Raw genomic sequence first — 21,490 nt, 5'->3', positions numbered from 1 at the left:
CATGGACGGGTTTTCTCGTCACGGTCATCTATGCGTCAAGTCTGAGCCATTGTCGCTAATACCAGGTTACATTAGAGATTGGTTGATGCTGTACAAATCTTCAATAATCGTATGAGAACATGTAACTCTTTGGGTATCACAAACTTAGGCTCACCTTTTCAAATGCCTAGACACCGGACGTCTTAAGGATATCGAAAAATACCAAAGTTTTTGAACGTACACCTGCTGACTTATTAAGCATTGTATTGACACGGACAGTTAACACACTTGACTAGATAACAATGGCACGGCTCCAGCATAATGTCAAACGACAGAGAACCAAAATCGGCGAGTCTCCCTAGAGAACAACAATGAAACACAAAAATGCGACACCTGAAACAGAAATTGATTGCTCTATTTCATTCACGCCTCCGCGCTCCCATCGCGCCAGCTCAACAAACATTCACCGGGTGAGAAACGTCAAAAGCACGCCCACTTTCCACCGCCCTCCGACCAGGTCCCTACTCAATATTACCAGATCGTGAGCTCAGGGGTGGTCCGTGAAAAGTCACTGATGCACGACACGATCCGGGAACACATGACATGTAACAATGCCGGAGAACGAGGCGAGCATGGTGACGTCGGCGCATGCTGACGATGGAGCAGCAGACAAACGGAACCCCTCTCATGTGCTCACGGCCAATTCGTTACCCAATACCCATTACGGAAGGAATACGTAAAGCTCTGCAGTCCCAACAGCGCCCCAATGGATGAATGAAGACAGCAACAGAGGACAACACACGGACCAACACAAACATCACCGATATCTAAGAACCTCGGATTGACAAGTTTGATAAACGATATCTTCACTGAAACCAGAAGAAAACAGTGCGATGGACAGAAGTCTGCCACGCAGGCACATCCATATCATATCAGCATTTTCCTACAACCGCTCTCGCATTTCTCTTCAAGACCTTACTAAAACCAACGCTTCTCCTTCATCCTCAAGCGACGCCACGCGCCAGTCACCACTTAGCATCTCTTTCGAGGGTGCCACCGTTACGTTCCGCCGACTGGCCGTCTCCACCCAGCGTGGGACCATCGCCCCCACCGGCGCCGGGGGCGATGTGGCGCCGCTCAGTAGTGCGCCCACCGGGGTTTGGGAGGGGGAGAAACTGTCCCCACCACGGAACGCAGCTGCGCCACGGGTGACGTCACATCGGCACTGGGCTCGGTCGGCGCGGCCGCCGAGGCCGGCCACACAGCAGCGCCCTTAGCCCAGCCGCACGCAGACTGGGTCCAGTCGCCACCGCCGCCGGGGCCGGCCATACAGCAGCGCCCTTGGCCCAGCCGCACGCAGACTGGGTCCAGTCGCCACCACCGCCGCCGCTTCTGTACCCCGCGACGAGGTCAAACGGCGTTGACTTCGCTGGCTCCCGTCCGGGAGAGGAGCTGGAACTGTGGCCAGCCAGCCAGCCAGCGCCGCTCACTCGTGCTTCTCGTGGTACGCGAAATCTGCCGCCAGACCGCGTGTCAGGGCACGGTGTGTGGCCTACCACAGAGCGCAGGACTGCGAGGCGGCCAGGTGGCTAGATCTAAGGCAACGCCAAGCCCACCGAGCAGACAGGATCGTGCAATGACCAAAGGACCCGAGAGCCACCGACAATTGCGCTTAGTTTCATCCTACCAATCCGCGTCAGTCTCCTCAATGCCGCACTAGGTGCAAACCTGCGAGGTGCCTGTCACGCCCGATGCTTGTCATTACTGGGGACCAGCACCGGACTTCGATAAATCCTCGCACCAGTCGGTCCCTTCAACAAGATCGAAGAGCGCGAGCAAGTGACAGCCACCGTTCGTGCGAGCAGCCGACCGAGCGGGCCGCGCCGCGCCGCGCCGGCGCCTAACTGACCCTCGTCCTCGTCCTCCGCGTCCATGATGTCCTGGCAGCAGATGCTGTAGCAGATGAGGCTGAGGAAGCCGGCCGGCAGGCCGAACAGCAGCGCCGTCAGGATCGGGTTGCCTCGCCACATGCCTTCCACGGAGGAGCGGGCCTGGTACAGGGCGCGGAACACGCGCATCGGGTATGTGTCGCCGCCGCCACCCTGTCAACGGCGGGCAGACAGCGATCAAAAGGCGGGTACACAGTGGTTAGTGGCGGGCACGCAGTTGCCAAGGGCCGACCGCGCCGCCCCACCCCACCGGGTGTACGGAAAGAGGCTTGCCGACGGCTGCACGCCCGGTAAAGAAGTGGAAGCAAACGGGTGCGTGCCACCGCCCCCCCCCCCCCCCATCCCACCCAGTGGTCTCAACGACCCTTCCCAACGCGGCTGGAAGCCATGGCGATCTTCACGTCGCAGTGCCGACGACCCTCCCAGCACGGCCGGAGGCGATGACCCGTCTCCCATCTTCACCATCAGTCCCGACGACCCTCCCAGCACAGCCGGAGGCGCTGACCCGTCTCCCATCTTCACCATCGGTGCCGACGACCCTCCCAGCACGGCCGGAGGCGCTGACCCGTCTCCCATCTTCACCATCAGTCCCGACGACCCTCCCAGCACAGCCGGAGGCGCTGACCCGTCTCCCATCTTCACCATCAGTGCCGACGACCCTCCCAGCACAGCCGGAGGCGCTGACCCGTCTCCCATCTTCACCATCAGTCCCGACGACCCTCCCAGCACAGCCGGAGGCGCTGACCCGCCTCCCATCTTCACCATCAGTCCCGACGACCCTCCCAGCACAGCCGGAGGCGCTGACCCGTCTCCCATCTTCACCATCAGTGCCGACGACCCTCCCAGCAGAGCCAGAGGCGCTGACCCGTCTCCCATCTTCACCATCAGTGCCGACGACCCTCCCAGCACAGCCGGAGGCGCTGACCCGTCTCCCATCTTCACCATCAGTCCCGACGACCCTCCCAGCACAGCCGGAGGCGCTGACCCGCCTCCCATCTTCATCATCAGTCCCGACGACCCTCCCAGCAGAGCCGGAGGCGCTGACCCGTCTCCCATCTTCGCCATCAGTGCCGACGACCCTCCCAGCAGAGCCAGAGGCGCTGACCCGTCTCCCATCTTCACCATCAGTGCCGACGACCCTCCCAGCACAGCCGGAGGCGCTGACCCGTCTCCCATCTTCACCATCAGTCCCGACGACCCTCCCAGCACAGCCGGAGGCGCTGACCCGCCTCCCATCTTCACCATCAGTCCCGACGACCCTCCCAGCAGAGCCGGAGGCGCTGACCCGTCTCCCATCTTCGCCATCAGTGCCGACGACCCTCCCAGCAGAGCCAGAGGCGCTGACCCGTCTCCCATCTTCACCATCAGTCCCGACGACCCTCCCAGCAGAGCCAGAGGCGCTGACCCGCCTCCCATCTCCGCCATCAGTCCCTACCTGCACGCGACCGGCGAACACATCCTCGAGGAAGAGCGCCACGGCCGCCTCGGTCAGCTGGGCCGGCTCGTCGTCTGGCACGAAGTGCGTGTAGTCGGAGGCGTTGACGACGATCAGCGACGGCACCTCCAGCGTGCGCGCCGCCACGCCGTTCACCAGGCTCGGCTGGCCCACCCAGCCGAACTGCAGCTCCCGCCTGCGGCCGGCGCCCGGGGACGTCAGGCGACGTCGAGCCGCGTTCAGCGGTGACGGCCGGGCAGCGCTGAAGAGCGTCGGCCCAGCAGTCCCGCACGACGCGTCCTGTGGCTCTGGCGCGGCGTCCCGGCTTTGTCGCGATGCAAATCGTGGGAGGTTGTGGCTAATGTCCGAGAGTTGCGGTCACGTACAGGAAGACAGGACCGTGGCGTATTATCCCCGGAACGATTACAACTGAGACACGTGCCATTTCACATCACAAAGGCTGCTTGTGGAGCAGCCCATATGCCTTACGTCTCCGGTAGTTCCACGCGGCGGCGACCAGGCTGGCTACTGTGATCTTTCAGGAGCATCGACGGTTGCCTGGACTGAGGTTGGTCGTGTCAACGGTTACCAACTGTTCGTGTCCGATAAGCCGATAATGTCAGAGGGTGCATGTTAGGCGTGTTGATGGATGGTTACCTGGAGTTTTTCCGGCCATGTCGATGGTTACCTAGAGTACTTGTCGGACGAGTTGATGGTTACCTAGAGTACTTGTCGGACGCGTTGATGGCCACCTTAAGTTCATGTTAACTGTGTCGATGGCTACCTGGAGTATTTGTCGGAAGCTTTGACGATTTTCTGACATAGATAAGACAGTGGCACAAGCCTTATTCCTCGGCGAAAACCAGGAGAATGGAAATACAGTTGGGTTGATATTTCGGCAACATGCATTTATAGAAACAATAGCAGGAGTGAATTCAAAATTGCCTGCCGATGATCCTACTCGATTTTTTCAGGTTTCCTCTTGAAATAGCAAGCCACAGTTTTTACAGGACACCAACATTCAGGGGATTAAACCAAGAGCGATTGTCAGCCATTACCACGATACAGTACCTATCTAAGAATTATAATACGTGTACATGTAAACGAATTCAAGCAAATAGGCACCACGCTTCACTCAAACATGCAAGCGAATTGAAGTAAGCAGGCATCACACATCACGTCTCAATTATACATGCGAACGATTTCAATTGAAGACGCATCGCACGTCATGCATCAGGCATTACTTACACTTGTAAACGATTTTAAGCTAGCACACATCACACATACATGCGCATTTCACGTTCGCATAATCGGCCATGATGAGCCCTGTAAGTTAAGATTTGGTAGCTGATTTATATAAGAATAGATTCACTTATTTTCCTCTCTGGGCTGTCCTGTGCTCTGTAGATGACTTCGAGCTCTAAAAAGCGCATAGGGTCCATAGTCCCCTCGATTTCAGTCCGAGCGTGTTTTGCCAAAAATGGTCACCAAAAGGGGTATTCACTGTTTTATTTTGTGATGTGTGTTGCCTGTTCAATTGAAATCGTTTGCATGTATAATTGAGACGTGATCTCCATTCTTCTGGTCTTCTCCGAGGAACAAGGCTAAAACTACTGTCTTAACTATGTGACTAATGTTCCTCACTAACGCACTGAACAACTTATGGATTTTCTGGCGTTCTTGTCGGACGCGTTGAGTTACCTGGAGTACTTGTCGGAAGCGTCGACGATTTCCTGGCGTTCTTGTCGGACGCGTCGATAGCAGTCCTGACCTGTATGGGGAGGGTCGTCAAGGCTAACCTGCAACCTAACCATGTAGTTTACCTGGAGTACTTGCCGGACGCGTTGATGGCTACCCCGAGTACTTATGGACCGTGTCGATGGTTACCTGGAGTACTTGTCGGTCGTGTCGATGGTTACCTGGAGTACCTGTCGGCCGTGTCGATGGCTACCTGGAGTGCTTGTCGGTCGTGTCAATGCTTACCTGGAGTACTTGTCGGCCGTGTCGATGGCTACCTTCTCCAGCATGGCGCGGAACTTCTCCTGGTCGGCGGTGATGCGCTTGATCGGGTTCTCCTCTGTCACCGCGATCGCGATCAACTTGCCCGTGTGCAGCAGCTGGCCGAAGTTGCCGGTCGTGATCTGCAACACAGCGACCGGACGGTGAAGCTGTGCGGCGGAGGGCCCAGATGGCTCTGTGGCGAGATGGCCCACCCGCTCACGCCTGCTGTGGCGGGCCATGGCGTAAGCTTCGGTCATGGGCACAGTTCAGAAGCTTGGCTAATTTGTGATGGCAGCTTACGGTGGTTAAACGGGTTGTCGGGACATGATGCTGTACAGAAAAGAGGCTCGACAAAGTACGTGGGGTCTAATCACATAGTTGACATATACCTGATGCTGAGCATAAATGAGGCGGGCGGGGAGCTGATAACGTCAGAAGTTCACTATTACATACACCTATCTCGCAATTAAAGGTAAGAACTTCTCTATAACGTACACCTACCACAGTTATTTTTCATATTAAGGTGACATGCGACAACGCCGCTTACATGTCACCTTCTTATCTTACTGACTTATCGTAACGTAATACAGTAATATTGCCGATAAGTGAAAGGAGACTTTTCCAGCGCCCCACCTTCATAAACCTCGTGAAACGCTCCGTATTGACGAACTGGTAGAGCGATTCGTTGACGTGCACGGCGTCTTCCGGCTGGTAGAGATGGAAGCGGCCGTCCTTCCAGACGCTGACCGCGGGGCTGGCGGAGTCCTTCACTTGCTGGAGCCAGAGACGCGCCGTCAGGCTACGCACATAACCAGCAGACGGCGAACAAACGACCCGACAACGCGGAGAACGGAAACACAGGTTTCGACCAGAACTAACGAGTCATTACAACGAGACGTTTATTTCATAGCGAGATGATGTTTCCAACACACGGCTGTCGCCTGTCGTTATGGGGCTGGACCATTCCAGCTCTTACAACCGGCAGTTGCTGGGATCCATCATATGGCAAACAAACTCCGCTCCCCACACGAGCCCAACAGTCCATACACTCCCAGCGAAGCGATACCAACGAGAGGGGTGTGTGACGGGATAATGTCCCGGACTAATACAATATGGAATCCGTCCCCCGCCACACGGCAACAAATCCTGCTCATCTTCATTCATCTCATGCCTGGAAATGGGGCTCCATTCTTTCCTTCTTGCCAAGTACAAATCACCTTATCATGCCTATGCAGCATCTTGTCTATATGCTCTTACCCCCCCCCCCCCTCTCTATACCTGTCAATCTCCTCCCCCACCCTTCTTTCCACCCCATCTCTCTCATCAATCCGCTTCCTCCCCTCTCCACCTTTCGTCACTCCCATGAACCCACCGCCCCCACACCCGAGCCCCTCTCTCAGCGACGGTCGATACTCCGCAGAGATGGGGAGCTCGATTTACATTCAGTTTCTTTCCACGCATCATCACATGGTTAAAGCCTTCTTATGCGGAGAGATTGGGACACGACCTCTCCATCCCGCACTTCCTCCACCCGTGCCCTCGTGCCGCACCTTCGAGAACACGTCCGCCGTGCAGCTGTAGAAGTAGTGGTGCGCCCGGAACCGGCCGGCCATGGCGCTGTACGCCTCCCAGAGGGGGCCCAGCCGCTCGCCGGCGTACAGGAAGTAGAGCAGGTGCCGCGAGCTCAGCTGGCGCACGCTGGCCGCGTCCGGCAGGCTGGTGACCGTCGGCGCCGCCATCCGGTGCGCGTACTCCACGATGTGGTCCCGCTCCCGGTCACCCTCGTACGTGTCCTCGAACTCGCTGCCGCGTATGCTGCGGGCGGCGAGCAGCGGCCGTCACGGATCAGGTCGAGGGCGTCAGGGGTCAGAGCGGTTTGAGGTCAGACCAAGGTCGTCAGGGGTCAGATAAGGGTCGCCACGATTCCGGGCAGGACATCACAACGTGAAGACGACAAATCCTTCTAAAAACGTTGGAAACGCCGTCTCAGTGCGTGACCGACGTAAAGCCCGTTTCAGCATTACAACGCAGGCTCTGCAGCTCGGTCTCCCGCTGAAGGTCAGACTCAGATACGTATGGAAGCCATACATGCCGCACACGGAAGCCAACCTCCGCCAATCTCCCCGATCGATGGCGACTGGGTACTATGGAACGACGCCACATTCTGCACTTGATCCAGTGACCAGCGACGTCATGCTACAACGCATTTTCCCGAAGCTCGTCTGAACGCCATTCACGTTCAGACAAGAAAGCCAGTCCAGGCGTCCACAGAACCCGCGCAATTGACTTCTCAGCAGACTTTCTCTGACGCTCTCCCGGAATTTGACGCGGCAGCGGCGTGGCGTGTGCAGCCGTGAGCAGGCACCACAGGGCCGCCACCTGACCACTCACAACATGATGGTGGGGTAGCCGCGGATGCCGAAGTGGCTGGCCACGCTCGTGTATTTGGTGCAGTCGACGCGCCCTACACGCACGTCGCTCTGCGCCAGGTGCTGCGCCACCTGCATCCAGACGGGCTCCAGCTTCTTGCAGTGGCCGCACCAGGGCGCGTAGAACTTGACTAGCCACGTGCCCTCCTGGTAGATGTCCAGGAACCTGGCGCACGCAGACACGGTCAGCAGCACCGGGGACACGGCGGCGCCGAGACCAGGAGCCCGGTGCACGCGGACACGGCCAGCAGCATCGGGGACACAGCGGCACTGGGACCAGGAGCCCGGTGCACGCGGACACGGCCAGCAGCACCGGGGACACGGCGGCGCCAGGACCAGGAGCCCGGTGCACGTGGACACGGCCAGCGGCGCCGAGGCCTGACTAGCAGCTGGAGAAATGTGCCCACGGCGCAGCTGGCTGTGACAGGTCAGTTAGCTGTCATGGGCCAGCTGACTGTCATGGGCCAGCTAGCTGTCATGGGCCAGCTGGCTGTTACAGGTCAGCACACCTTTTGTTTGATGATCTGAGCACTCAGACCCTTGATTTGATTCAGATTTGGACAATCAGGATCAGTCATGGATTCAAAATGCCTGAAGGACATTGTTAAATAGCTGTAAGCTGTGTAAGCAGGCATCAAGGTATGTCAAACATTACAAGATCCTTCTCAGACCAAGGTAAGTACAAACAAAGAACTGGTTGAAACACCGCACAAATAATAAAGCAATTGCTGAAAACAGCTGGCTGACCATGAGCTTAAATTTGATAGCTTTTCATTACATGCAATGCACACAATAATTACAGACTGTTACACCAGTGCTTTAAAATCAGATCAGTGCAAGATACAACAGAATACTCTTTCCTTGGCACCACTCATCCTACAGATGAGTAGAGCAAATCTGATCAGGTATGCACTCATTGATGCTATTGAGAAAACATTATTTGTATTAATCCAGATTAATTCAGTGTTCCAGAAATAGATGATGGAACATTCCACTCACAACTCACCTATCACTGAGCTCATAAACACGATTGCTTGCCCCACCTTGTATCACACCTGAAATTAATAACAATAGATGTCACATAGTGCAGGACTACAGAATATACTACACTTCAATGTCAGATGGCATCATAAAAATGCATTACTTATGACATAGGACATGGACCTGCAAACTGAGGTGACTGAAACTGACCAGAAATTGTCACTCAACCCAAATGTCTAAAAACCTCTTTACATGACCAAAGTCACTCAATCCATACCAATTTTGGTTGAAATGTTTGTCCAAGGTTCCTTGAAATTATATTAGCCACTCACTACCACCACATTGAAATCTTTGATAATTATTCCCCAGACATTATCCTTACCATCTAACACCACTACAGGGCTGGTGGCATTATGGACATGACAATGGACATGATTAGTCACAGTCTGTGCTATGACAAAATCACAGATACTAAATTGTCCACTTGGGTCCACAATAGTTGAAACAAACTTGGTTATCACACAAGAAAATAGGCACATTAACAAGCACCATGCAAGCAACTTTACCTCACCTGCAATGATTGCCAGACCCAGCAGAGAGCACATTTTTAAGCTGAACAGCTCAATCATTTATTAAAACTTCTGAAGTAGGTCAGGAATTGCACTGAAGAGAGGGAGGTCCACCTGGAAAAAATAAACAATGTACTCATCAGCATACCGCAGACCAGCACAATCACACAATTTCATACAATAATTTATACACTAAGTTAAGTATGATATAACCATGTACTTAGGAGGTAGTAGAGTGGGGTTCATCTGTCCTGAATGCTTTGCTTTTCATTATTACATCTTAATATAAAATATTGATGTATCATATAATACTATCTTAAGATATTGAAATAATACTGAGATAGGATGAAAGAGCAAGGTGCTTAAATTCACTCACAATATTAAATTGGTAAAGGTGTCAAAAACTGAGCTTCTCTGAGGCAGATATCATTCAATTATGACAAGTGTAAGGCAATGCACTTGGATAGCTTTGGTAGTGAGGGGATTCCCTTTATAGAATAAGGCTTTATAAAGTAAAAGGTAAAATACCAGATCAAGGATGAAAGGGACTTGGGGTACATTTTCAAGGATTTCAAGTATGAAGCACAAGGTGCTGCTGCTAGGAACAAGGCACCTCAGATGTTGGGACATATTGACAGGAATGTCCATTACAAGAGAAGGAATGGTGTCAAAAAGCTTTACTATGCTTATGACAGTTCATATCTAGACCATCACGCACAGGCTTGGCATCCATGCTTCCAATGTATACATGTATAGGCAGGAAAGAGCACAACAAAAAGCATCTAGGATGATAAATGGGATCAGCGACTTCTTGAATTTGTTTCCACTGAAATATTGTAGACATAGAGGGGATCTGAAAAAGGTACTCAAGATTATGAAAGGGATAGACAGGGTACATGGAATGTTAGAAATCAAGCAAAAGCTGATAGGAAACCAGTGCCATTTAGCAAAGACTAGGAGTAGAACTATGAAGAGACAGACAACATTAAGCCAAAGTGAAGTACATCACTGAAATAAACTTTCCAACAAAATTGCAGGAAGTCCCCTCCCTAGCAACATTTGAGGCCATTTGAAATAGCTTCATTGGTCTAAAGATCTCATTTACAGATAAATTCACGCAATCAGGTGGTATGATTAGTTTTGAGGATGCATGCAGGACATGAGGCTGGTCAACCTTGATGAGCCCTTGTGGCTTCTTGCTGGCCAGATGCCTTAATGTCCATAAATGTTTATCATTCTCTTCTAACATTTTCTTGATGCAAACATTTACCTTGAAATCAGAGCACTGAGCAGATTCATTTCAGTTATCTTCTTCATGACAGTTACTACTAAAATCCACATACACAGGATGTATGCCACCTCCTTAAACTTCACCATGATATTGTTCAAGCTGCTCAAGTTGGAGATAGCTTGTGGCCATGCCATTTACTTTCAGTTATTATGAATTACATTATTTATTACAGTTACAACAGGAAATACACACATAATAATATCTGCTGATTAAGTGAAAATATTCATTTCAAGATGAAACAATATTGGTATCCCTCATGGACCTGGTCAGTCATTTCTTTGGGCTTAGTAGTGATGTTATGATGCTTATTTACATGCTGCACTCACAATTTTCTTGAGAGGTGTGAGTGTGAGTGCAAAAGTTTGGTGTTCAACTTGATGTATTACTGCATAAGGCATTAGCACGAGCTTCAGCGAACCCATGCCACGCAGGCGCCCGGCGAGATGGATGGGTTTTTGCGGACTAACCCAAAGGTCGGGTCTAGCAAAGTATGATCTTCTTTCCTTACTTCGATTCGGCTCCTCTTGCGCCGTATTTATGCAAGGAGTATACCACCTATGCCTCAAACAACCAGATCCATTCTCCCCATTCTACAACGCCTATCAATACGCATACAATGTCCTTAGGAATGCACCCAGCCCGAAATATACATTCATATGAAGAACATCTTTTGACAGCGCCATCGGTTGTCGTATGAAAGCCAATAATCGCACCAAATAAAGTGACGGATGATTTAGCTCCACCAATTCTTATCTTTGGACCGAAAAATTAATCAGACGTCAATAATGCTTCCTTAGGGATGAGCGCGCACAAAAGTTCCTCTCCAAGGCTGTGTAATATATTAAGTATATTCGAAGGGAGAATATTGGTGGACAACACCTTCTACATTGGATTCATCACTATACTATACGCATTAGTGACGCACCACAGACACAAACTGGGACTCCCCGCTGACGTTTTTCTCGCACTCCCCAACACCCCGTGATGTATCCGATGTTCCTGACGATTTTGGTATATGGAGCTCACATTGAAACCTGTCAAGAGTCTTTCTCAGCTTTACAAAGAGCAATTGATCGTTGGATGAATTGGTGCTCAGAATGGGGCTTTTTTCCCGTTCCAAAATCCGTCACGCTCATTTTCAAATGATGTCCCTTACCATCACTTGCCGTCTCTCCACAAGGTTGCGGTATACCTATGCCATTCTGCAAGTCGCACAAATTTCCGGGAATTGCATTAGGTTCACGTCTAACCTCCCAAGCACACGTAGAGGATGTCAGAAATCGTGCTTAAAATGGTTTAACGTCCTCGAGTGTCTTCCTGGTCATACCTGGAGTGCAGACCGAACGACGCTTACCAAACTATGTATAGGTCTCATCCGATTAGCACTGGAGTATGACGACTTTATGGTCAGTACTATCTTGGTCAACCTTTGCAAACGCTTGAAAGTCATTCAATCGACCTACCTGCGTCTGATCACAGGGGCCTTCCGCGCGACCACAGTTCTCGCCGTCGGTGCTGACACCAACCTGCCAGCGCTGGCAAACCTACATTACTTCGTGCTGCTTCGGTACTACTACAAATCTCAAGGTGGGATGAACCTACGCGGTATGTGCTGCTCTTGAAACCAATAGCCCGCAAACACAAAGACAGCAGCAAAGGTCGTGTTTCCTGTTCGACGCTGCCAAACAGGCGCGACGAGCCCTTGGCATCCCATAACGCCGTAACCCTCCATTGACGCCGTTCTGGTTTAACAGTGATCTCTCAATAAAGCACCTATTTAGATCCAAGAAATCGAAATTGTCTCCTGTTTAGGTACAGTCTGTCTTCTTGGAGCACTGAACTACATACGCTGAATCCGTTTTCTTTTACACCGATGGATCTGCTCATGGTGAGCAGGTTGGTGCAGCAGCCATCAGTCCTGACCTTCATTTCACCAGACGTCTTCCAGACCTCAGCACGGTGTTCGCTGTGGAAGTATACGCTATAAAACGAGTGCTGTAACATTTCAGAGTCAGACGTATTCCTTAGGCTACGATATGCACAGATTCCAAGGCTGCCGGCCTTTCAGCAACTCGATGACTTCAACCACCGGGGAGTGTATGAAATCCATAACATAGTGCTTTCGCTGCCTACCGACCAGCATATGACCGTTCTGTGGATACCGGGGCATTGTGGCATCGCGGGAAATGTCCCCGCCGACACCTTTGCGAACGAAGGTGTCCGTCTACCAGCGCCTCTGAAAGCGTCTCTGGCAAAGTCCGTTTCGCTTGGTATTTGGAGAATCAGTGGGATGTCCTCACATGCTAGCCACATGTATCGAATCAAACCCGCACTCCAGCCATGGGCGACGTATTATCAGGAGAACAGGCAGAGAGAAATGGTTTTGATGCGTCTGAGATGTGGCCACACTAATCCCATCCACAGTCGTCTATTCAGTCGCTCTGCACCACCGGTCCTGCGAGACCACTGCTTACGGTTGAGCATGTATTGGTCGGATTCGCTGCTTTTACTCGGGAACGCCACTATGTCACGAGTTACTTGCTGACCCGCCGCCTCCCTCACCCTCTCCAAACGCGCGCCACTTAGCCCCGTGGCACGGACGAATAATACCAGGAAAAGGTAACTGCCCAGCACCCAATGTAACCAAGCTTTTACTCGAGATTTGTCCTACATACACATAGACAGATCCTGGGGGGGGGGGGGGGGAGCACGGGGCCATGGCCCCCCAGAACCTCTGAGAGTATGTTTTGGCCCCCAAAACATTCTCAGAACTTCATAGAAGTTTCGTCTACTTGCCGTCTGTTTTAACTTAAACTGTTTTGAGTGTTTTGTTTTAACTTCTGTTTAAGATTCAAAAGCATTTCGGTGCTTTTTTCGATTTTGAATGGTGTCCCTACCAGGTACTCGCGAGAGGCACCATGCACCAGACATCGGATCCCACACCAGCCAGCTGGCGACGAACAGTTGCCCCCCCCCCAAAAAAAAAACAAACAAAAGACTTCATGCTAGATCCGCCCCTGTACATATATGCAATAAACCAAGATCTTAAGTGACCGTTCTTGTTGTCCTTATGTTCCGTATTGCCTAGCCTGTCAAGGCAAAATTGCATATGTGTGGTTTTCCCGTGCTTCCCCTCTCTACAGTGACCACCGGACTTATTGAGGATGAGCCGGTTTTTGTGCGTGATTAGTTTGGGATTTGAGAGTGCTGAGTGAGATTGGGTGGGGGGGGGGACATTTGTTTCTAAGTCAGTAGAGACAGGTGAGAATTGCCTTTGAATTCAGGGTATGTAAATTACATTATGAGATAACTATCATGGTTTGTGGAAAACGCGAAATATAGCATGCTTGAGATTCTTTTTGCCGTGGAAAATGCTATTTTGCAGCCCATTTTTAAGCCTTCGAAGCGATCACCTGTGCTTGCTATTGACCTTGGGCCGTTCTATTCGGGTATCGCCGGCATAGGCTTAGCATTTCCCAGAACGGTCTGAAGACAATCGAATCTAGAACGCAAACCTTACAATATTTGGGACAATAATTTACCAAACATTTATGAATGCTTCTAACATTTTCAGTCACGTCTGCGTGCCACGCAATGACAAAAATGGTGTTGTCGTCTCGCACCTGCCGCCCACCCAGGTAACAGCCAGCCAGCAGCTGACGCACAGATACTTGGTGCGGCTATCGGCTGATTATGCGGAGATAGTGAAGGTGGCCTACACTCAAAGCTGATTAGACGTCAACGTCACAAAGTTACTGTCATTCCCGTGAATTACATCGGGGCCCGGACCCGGTTGGGACGGAATGGAATCCGACTAGTTAATGTTACCAGACAGCGCCGGACGGGACGAGACAGGACGAAACGGGATCAGCCAGGGACGGATGGCACCGGAAGTGGCCGGATCGAGCTGGACGCGACAGAACGGGACCAGACGGAATAGGACTGAACGTGATTAGGCCAGATGGAACTGGTAGGTGCCAGATGGATTAGGCGGGACTGTATGGTACTGGATGGAAAAAGGCAAGACCTGATGGGATCGAGTGAAACGGGAAGACACCCAGGATCAGGCGGGGCTGGACGGAGCCTAACGGGACCAGACAGGTCCTGACGCGACGTGACGAATTGGACGGCAAGTGAGACCAAAATGAATCGGATGAGATGGAACGGGACCGGATGGGACAAGATCGAGACCGGCCGGGACCAGACAAGGTCCGCGAGGTCCTATTGTACGGAACGGTTTGGTCCCTCCTGGCCTCGTCCGGGTTACATCCGGTCCTGTCCTAGCATTGTTCAGTCCCGCTTGGTCCTGTTTGGCCTAGTTTGGTCCCATTCGGTCCAGTCCAGTCCTGTCCACTCATGTTCAGTCCTTTCTAGTCTCGGCCCGTCTCGTGCAATCCCAGCCGGTTCGGTCCAGTCCCGTCCCGTCATCATCGCCTCAGGCCCCGTGCGGCACAGTCCAGTCCCATGCCGCCTCGTCCAATCTGACCGGTCTCTTCCGGTCTTTCCCGGTAGCGCATGAAACTATCACGTTTCATCCGGCGCCGTTCGGCTCCGTCTTGTCGCATTCAGCCCCGTCCGGTTCATATAAGTCATGTCCGGTGACGTTTACTGTAGTCTGATCCCGTTTAGTTTGGCTTCATTCACGTCCGGCCCCGTTTCGTCCCAGCCTGTCTGCCTGGTCCGTCCAGTGCAGTCGGTCCCGTCTGGTATTATTACGTTCGATTCGGTCCCATCCAATTCCGTCCAGTGACGTCTGGTCTTATTACGTCCCATCCGGTTGAATCCGGTCCCGTTCAATGGCGTCTTGGCCTGTTCGGTACTGTCCAATTCTGACTGATCCTGCTTGACTCCGTCCCGTACCGTTCAGTTCCATACAAGGCTATTAAGTTGTGGTGCTATGACGTTCACTGTACGCCCGTGCGTTGTGTCGGCTCGTGGTTTTGTGACGTCACCCGTACAGCCAGCTGAAATGGTTTGTATCTTCACTGCGTTCAAACAGCTTTTAGTAGCCGTAGTGCATATTGCGGTGGATAATGGGAAGCGTGTGGTGGGTGTGAGGTAAGGCACTTTGTATTTTGATTCTGCACATGGAGTGCATGAAAGTTCGAAGAATATTCAAATATGTCTTGTGTCTCAACGGATGCCAATGTTTTATCGGCATCATACTAGATTAAATAAATTCAGACCGTTTTAGGGATTGTGGGGCCTCGGCCGAAGGTACCCGTACTTACTGGTCAGCTAATGCTTTTTAAAATACTTTTGTACGGTGGAAGTCATGGCTGCGCTGATCAAACTGGGTGACGCTTTTTCCATTGCTCTTTTCATGGTACTTGATGGTGCCATCTATTCATCATTCCAGCAAAATAAACCATGCACAACTTGAGTACCACTACAGCTGCATTATGAGCACGCTGGGATTCACAGTCCCAATATTCTGCCACTTGGGCGGCAGGGATGCCAATTTTTTTATCAAGCTAGAACACAGCAGTGTAGGGCTCACTACCTGTTGCCCCTCACCTTGCTCAAAATCAGCCAATCAGAATCAAATAGGTAGCTGTCATCACAGTATCTAAGTGCCTCAGGCTTGACAAGTGGGCTGGGCAGGTCAGATGTCGAGGTTCAGAGTCAAAGGGTAATGGAACTGATTAGCACCAACAGATTTTGTGCAGGAGCTGTTGGAGAGCCAGGATTCTGGTAGTAGGAATCTATATTAACATCCTGCCCACTCTAGTAGGTGAATTTTGGAAGTGCTGCTGGAATTGTGGTTGTGATATTGTAATGGATTAGCTCTTCTAACCTGTTGACATATAGCATGGATTTGATATTGACACATGCATATGTTGTTTTAGCCGGAGGTATGGGCACCAAATACCATTGCAGTTAGTGTACCCGAAAACCCCAATTTAACAACGACAAAGCCTGAAGTACGTAGCTGCTTTGTTACTATTTAGAAGAATGTCAAGCTGCCATATCCCTGCTGAATTGTTAATGGACATGGCCAAGTGTATGCCCAGAGCTCAAGGAGTGTCTGCCTCCCAACACACTAATGGCAGGGTGCTTGGATGCAAGTCACTTTGGCATTGGATTTTTGCCCCTGACTGGGATGGCCTGTGGCTAGTGGGAAAAGGTGTTGGGTGGTAGTGTCTTGTCAAGGTCACATGAGGTCAGGGGGTGGGGCAGACTTCTGAGTGTGCAGCAGCTAAAACTTTGCCATGGCATTCTGCCATTGATCTCATGATTTTTACATTCAGATGGGGTTGGGGCTCATGCTACAAACTGTTTCACATATGCTCAGATCCCATAAGTCCATCTTATCAAAATGTTCAATCACATTTATCTGAACAGTGGCCAAGTGGCTGGCTGCGTTCAGCCTCCATGTGAGGGGCACAGGCTCAAACCCCAGTTGCACAATGGGCCCTGAGTGCATTTGAACAACATCTTCAGTTGCTCATGCTTAACAGGAGGTTTTGGGCCACATCTTTGGAAAAAGCTTCTATAATTCTCCCCACAGAAAGTCTGCCTGTGGGGTTGGCGTGACGTGCAACAACACCAGATAGCTGCGTTTGAGCTGCCTCCTGCCCGACCGAATTTCCGGCGGCCTGCGGGCACCTCCCGGCCATCGGCCATCGCCGTCGTCTGGTCGCGCCGCTGCTCGCCGACTGACTACGGGCCGCTGTCGCCGCGCGTCCGCCGCCGGCCTTGACCTCGCAGAGCAGGCCTGGTGTCACCAGGTGGGTCTGAGGTCGGCGGCAAAGGCCTCCGGCGGTGCTCAGCGCGGCGTCACAGTCGCTGCCACGGCCGCCACCTGCCATGCCGTGCAGGGTGATAACTAAGAGCCGTGCTGCAGCGGACTGGCTTGTACATCTATGTGCGTGCGTGCGTGCGTGCATGCGTGCGTGCGTGCGTGCGTGCGTGCGTGCGTGCGTGCGCGCTTTGATAGTTGGGACAATAACACAAAGGTGTAAAGCCTGATACCAGTTAAGTGTAAGGTATAACACATGCCAAGTATTCATATCAGAACCACAAAGTCGTAAGGCTGTAATGAGCAGTAAATTTAAACATGCTCCGCTCTTCCACTGTGATATTGTTGGCTTCTGGCTTTTATTTTGATCGTGTTTTTTGGTGATGTGTCAAGTGATGCCATACGCCTGCACATTTTGCGTTCATACGTCATGTCATTCATCATCCGCGAAGAAGCATGCACATGTATGCAATACGCGCATGTATGCTCCAGGCCAATTCACGATTCGCCCTGGGTTGAGTCTTGCTGGGGTTTCAACTTGCTCTGAACCCCCAAACCTCAATGCGATTCCCGCTTCACACTTATTCAACCGGGCTAACGGGGTACCGTCGCGCCACCGTGACGCGCGTGACGCCCCAGTCCGCCGCACCGGCAGGTTCCGATCAACGGGCAGGTCACGACCGTCGCCGCCGCCGCCGCCGCACCCGCACCCGCACCCGCACCCGCGCCCGCACGACAGGTCCCGGACGGCAGCAGCCATGGACCCCGCCGAACGCGCCCGGCTGGTCAGGGAGGCCATACAGGCAAGCTTGTGACCGGGCGCCGGCCGCGAGACCACGCTGACCAGCGGGGAAACCCGGTGTCCTGTACGGTGGGACGGGGCGGGCTTGGGTCGCTGTCACGTGCTCATATTTGCTTCATGGTTCGGGGTTGTTAAGCTTGTGGCTCAGCTTTCTCCCAAATACAAGACTGGTTTTGATGGCTCGTGTTTTGAGAGTGGCCTATTGTATGCGGTTTTGAGCGCCGCTCAGCAGCTTTAGGTCGAAGGTGTGCGGTGCAAACCAAATATAGCTCTAGAGGTATCGAGGTGGTCTCTGCCACCGCTGTTTTGACCCAGACCTCAGACCCTGTTGGATGGATCTCCCGGCTAGAGGTGCCCCGACACAGTGCCGTCTCGTCGTCGCTGATAGTTCGCCGTGCTCGCCACAGGAATACGAGGTGCGTGAGATGCAGGAGAAGGCGCTGCAAATAGCAGCCGACATGGTCGCACCGCCGGGCAGACGCCGCTGCCTGCCGCCGCCGCGGTGCTCGGTGACGCCTCCGCCTGGGCGGCTGGAGCGGAGACGGCGCTCGGCAACGCCTCCGCCCGGGCGGCTGGAGCGGAGACGGCGCTCGGCAACGCCTCCGCCCGGGCGGCTGGAGCGGAGACGGCGCCCGGTGGCGCCTCCGCCCGGGCGGCTGGAGCGGAGACGGCGCTCGGTGACGCCTCCGCTCCGACAGTCGGAGCGAAGCGGGCGCTACTGTATGGTGGTGGCACCGGCGGTGCGCGAGAGGTCGCCGAGCGCGGCGCCGCCAGCGGCCCCCGCCGGGCAGCCTTCCAAGCCCCGGCTGCTGATGCAACTGCGCTCTCCTTCGCCGAGCGACTCAGCGAGCAGGGAGGGGCCACCGGCGTCGTCTGAGGAGCACGTGATGCCGCTGACGACTGTCTCGGTGAAGCTGGAGTCGCCAGAGCCGGCTGCGTGCCAGCAGGTGCCACTGACGATGAGTTGGGTGACGACGGGGCGGATCGAACCTGCTCAGCATCAGAGGACGCCGCCGCCGCGTGTTTTGGGTAGACAGAAGCTGGCCGAGCCGGCACGTCGTCAGCAGACGCCGCCCGCGACCGTCTCCGTGAAGGTAGAGCCCGATGAGAAAGACTCTGCCGACGAGGGCATTGTCACCATGTGGCCTTTCGTTCAGGTGGTGGACGATCGGACTCCGACAAGCACCGGGAAAGAGGCGGAGGACGCGGCGTCGCCGCCTCCCCCGTGCACAGTGCCGGTGAAAATAAGTCCGCCGGTGTCGCAGCCTCGCAAGAAGGTGGTGTACATGAGGCTGCAGCCGGCGCCAGCCACGCAGGACGCGACGGGTCCGACACGGTATGTGAAGGTGGTGGCGCGGCGCCAGCAGCCGGTTGCGCCGACCAGCGACGGCGGCCGATCGTCCAGAGGCGAGACGTCGCCGGACGCATCCCCGTGGCATTCCTCGGACGCTTCATCCACGTGGGAGTGCGCCTCGCTGCTGTCCTCCGGTTGGTTGTCCAGTGACGCCGTCGAGGAGTCGTCCGACCTGGATTGCGACGCAGACGCACCATCGCCTCCGCCGCCGCCGGTACCGGCACCGGCTCGGGCGACAGCGCCGCCCGGGCACGACAACGAGCTGGAGCGGTGGCAGCGCGAGCTCCACCGACTGCGCTCCGAGCTGGCCGACCGCGACGCCGCGCTGCGCCGCTGGCGAGCCGCACTGGGCCGTGAGGCGGCGCGACTGCCAGCCGGCCGCGGCGACACCGCGTCCACCTCGCCGCCGGCCCTCGACAGTCCGCCGCCGTCGCCACCGCTGCCGGCTGCGCCGCCAGACTCGCCCGAGCTGCGCTGGGAAGCGCCACCGGCGCGGCCGCGCGCCGCCGCCGCCGCGCTGCGCCGTCTGCAACGCCAGAACGCGCAGCTGCGCGTGCGCGCGCTGCGCGCTACGCTGGGCCAGCGCGAGGCGCAGCTGCAGCTGCTGGAAACGCGGCTGTCGACGCAGGTGGAGCGTGCCGGGCGTCGCCGCCGGCTCGGGCGCGCTGTTGTCGCCGGCGCAGCAGGCGGCGCTGGAGGGCCGGCCGCCGGCCGCCTGGCCGCCCGAGGACGTGGCGCGCGCCCGCGAGCTGCGGCTTGCCTGCGGTGACGCCGGCTACGCGCACCTTCAGCGTGAATGGTCGCTGCCGCTGCCGGAGCTGAGCGAGCTGGCGGCGCGGCCCCGGCGGTCGGCGCGCGGCCAGGACCGAGGGCGGCGCCCGCGCCAGGGTCCGCGGCGGGGCAGGACCAGGGCCGATGCCAGAACCACGCCGCCGCAGACGACCGCCTCCTGATGCGCCGGGGCTGCTGACCGTGGGGACGAAACGGTGTTTGGGGGTGACGTTTAGGGATGTGGCAGCCAAACGTGCCCTAACGCCATATTTGTCAAGTTTAAAGGGGAGTGGGGGGGGGGGGGGGGGGGGGGGGTGACCCTTGTCGTTGAAAATGTGCGCTGTTTGTGCCAGTGAGACCGCTGGGCTGTTTCTGGGTTTTGTCCAGACGCTGTTCAGGTTTGAAATTTTGGTTCTTTGAAGATAATGCGTTCTCATGCCAGCTTTGCGTTATTCCCGTTCCTTTCTCGGGATTTTGGTTGCGTGGCCGCGTAAGTGCCGGCACTCTCAGTTTCAGCGTTTGGACGTGCTGGCATGGAAGCTAGGACCACTCAGGTATTCTGAGTGGTCCCAAGCCTTAGTCCGATTGTGAGTTGGTAGTGGACCAGCTCTCATCGTATTCAAGCTTCTCTGTGGCCATCCGGAGTTACTGAGGCGAGTTACGCTCTTGTTCGGTACCAGACTTGTGTGTGACCTACCCAGATGTCCACATCATTTGGCCTTTGCTGCAGTGTTCAATACAAACATAATGAGGCCGCCGTCGTATTCCAAACCCGGGACGGTCTCGCGGCGGCCACGCGCCAATGTCATAGGGTGTCCTCATCTTTGCGCCTGAGAACGGGTAAGCCTGCATTGCCGGTGAATGACCACCCCTCTGGCACGCCCCCGAGTCATTGGTCAGGCCGCTGACTACGTGTCCTGATGCCGCGTGGCATGCGCGGTACACCAGGCTCGCCGCGTCCGGGAGGCGGACAAACCTCTTTCTGGTCGGGGGTTCGTACACGTTCAAGGCCCAATCGAGCTTTCGGCCAAAGTGAGAGGTGGCCAAACGCCATCTTTCGTGGATATGTGGCAATGAAGAAAAGTCCCATGCGACCAGCAGCGACTGGATTGCAGTTTGCATTCATTGTTGGATTATGTTCCGCGCATGGGCATTGCAGCGCGGAAGTCTGTCACACACACACGACA

General features: G+C 54.4%; 2 protein-coding genes and 1 long non-coding RNA gene across 4 annotated transcripts; 2 read left to right on the top strand and 1 right to left on the bottom strand.

Annotated features, from left to right (window-relative positions):
* Nucleotides 1-232: 232 nt before the first annotated feature.
* On the bottom strand, nucleotides 233-11,327 carry Tmx3 (Thioredoxin-related transmembrane protein 3). Of its 2 annotated transcripts, none has more exons than XM_037222417.1 (10): nucleotides 11,102-11,327; nucleotides 9,346-9,457; nucleotides 8,800-8,848; nucleotides 7,756-7,959; nucleotides 6,915-7,179; nucleotides 5,998-6,138; nucleotides 5,347-5,504; nucleotides 3,364-3,559; nucleotides 1,889-2,081; nucleotides 233-1,494 (listed from the first exon to the last, which is right to left on the bottom strand). In XM_037222417.1, exons 2-10 carry the CDS (start codon nucleotides 9,401-9,403, stop codon nucleotides 1,466-1,468), a joined length of 1,293 nt encoding a protein of 430 aa, XP_037078312.1. In that variant the 5' UTR covers nucleotides 9,404-9,457; nucleotides 11,102-11,327; the 3' UTR covers nucleotides 233-1,465. The 2 variants fall into 2 exon arrangements, with proteins under 2 accessions (XP_037078312.1, XP_037078313.1); XM_037222418.1 differs by having other exon boundaries at nucleotides 11,143-11,327.
* Nucleotides 11,328-15,649: 4,322 nt separating this feature from the next.
* Nucleotides 15,650-18,081, top strand: LOC119099499 (uncharacterized). Its single transcript, XR_005094384.1, has 3 exons — nucleotides 15,650-15,692; nucleotides 17,146-17,365; nucleotides 18,032-18,081. It is a non-coding gene; the product is annotated as an uncharacterized LOC119099499 (long non-coding RNA).
* A 53-nt stretch (nucleotides 18,082-18,134) lies between these two features.
* LOC119098071 (proline-rich receptor-like protein kinase PERK8) lies at nucleotides 18,135-20,354 on the top strand. The gene is made up of 4 exons (XM_037220999.1): nucleotides 18,135-18,179; nucleotides 18,586-18,687; nucleotides 18,877-19,514; nucleotides 20,324-20,354. The coding sequence occupies exons 1-4, from the start codon at nucleotides 18,135-18,137 to the stop codon at nucleotides 20,352-20,354; spliced, it is 816 nt and encodes a 271-aa protein (XP_037076894.1).
* Nucleotides 20,355-21,490: the final 1,136 nt, after the last annotated feature.

Source organism: Pollicipes pollicipes, unplaced genomic scaffold, assembly GCF_011947565.3.
Source record: "Pollicipes pollicipes isolate AB1234 unplaced genomic scaffold, Ppol_2.1 Scaffold_4740;HRSCAF=5597_pilon_pilon_pilon, whole genome shotgun sequence".
NCBI lineage: Eukaryota > Metazoa > Arthropoda > Thecostraca > Pollicipedomorpha > Pollicipedidae > Pollicipes > Pollicipes pollicipes.
This window is presented reverse-complemented; position numbering and strand designations above follow the sequence as displayed.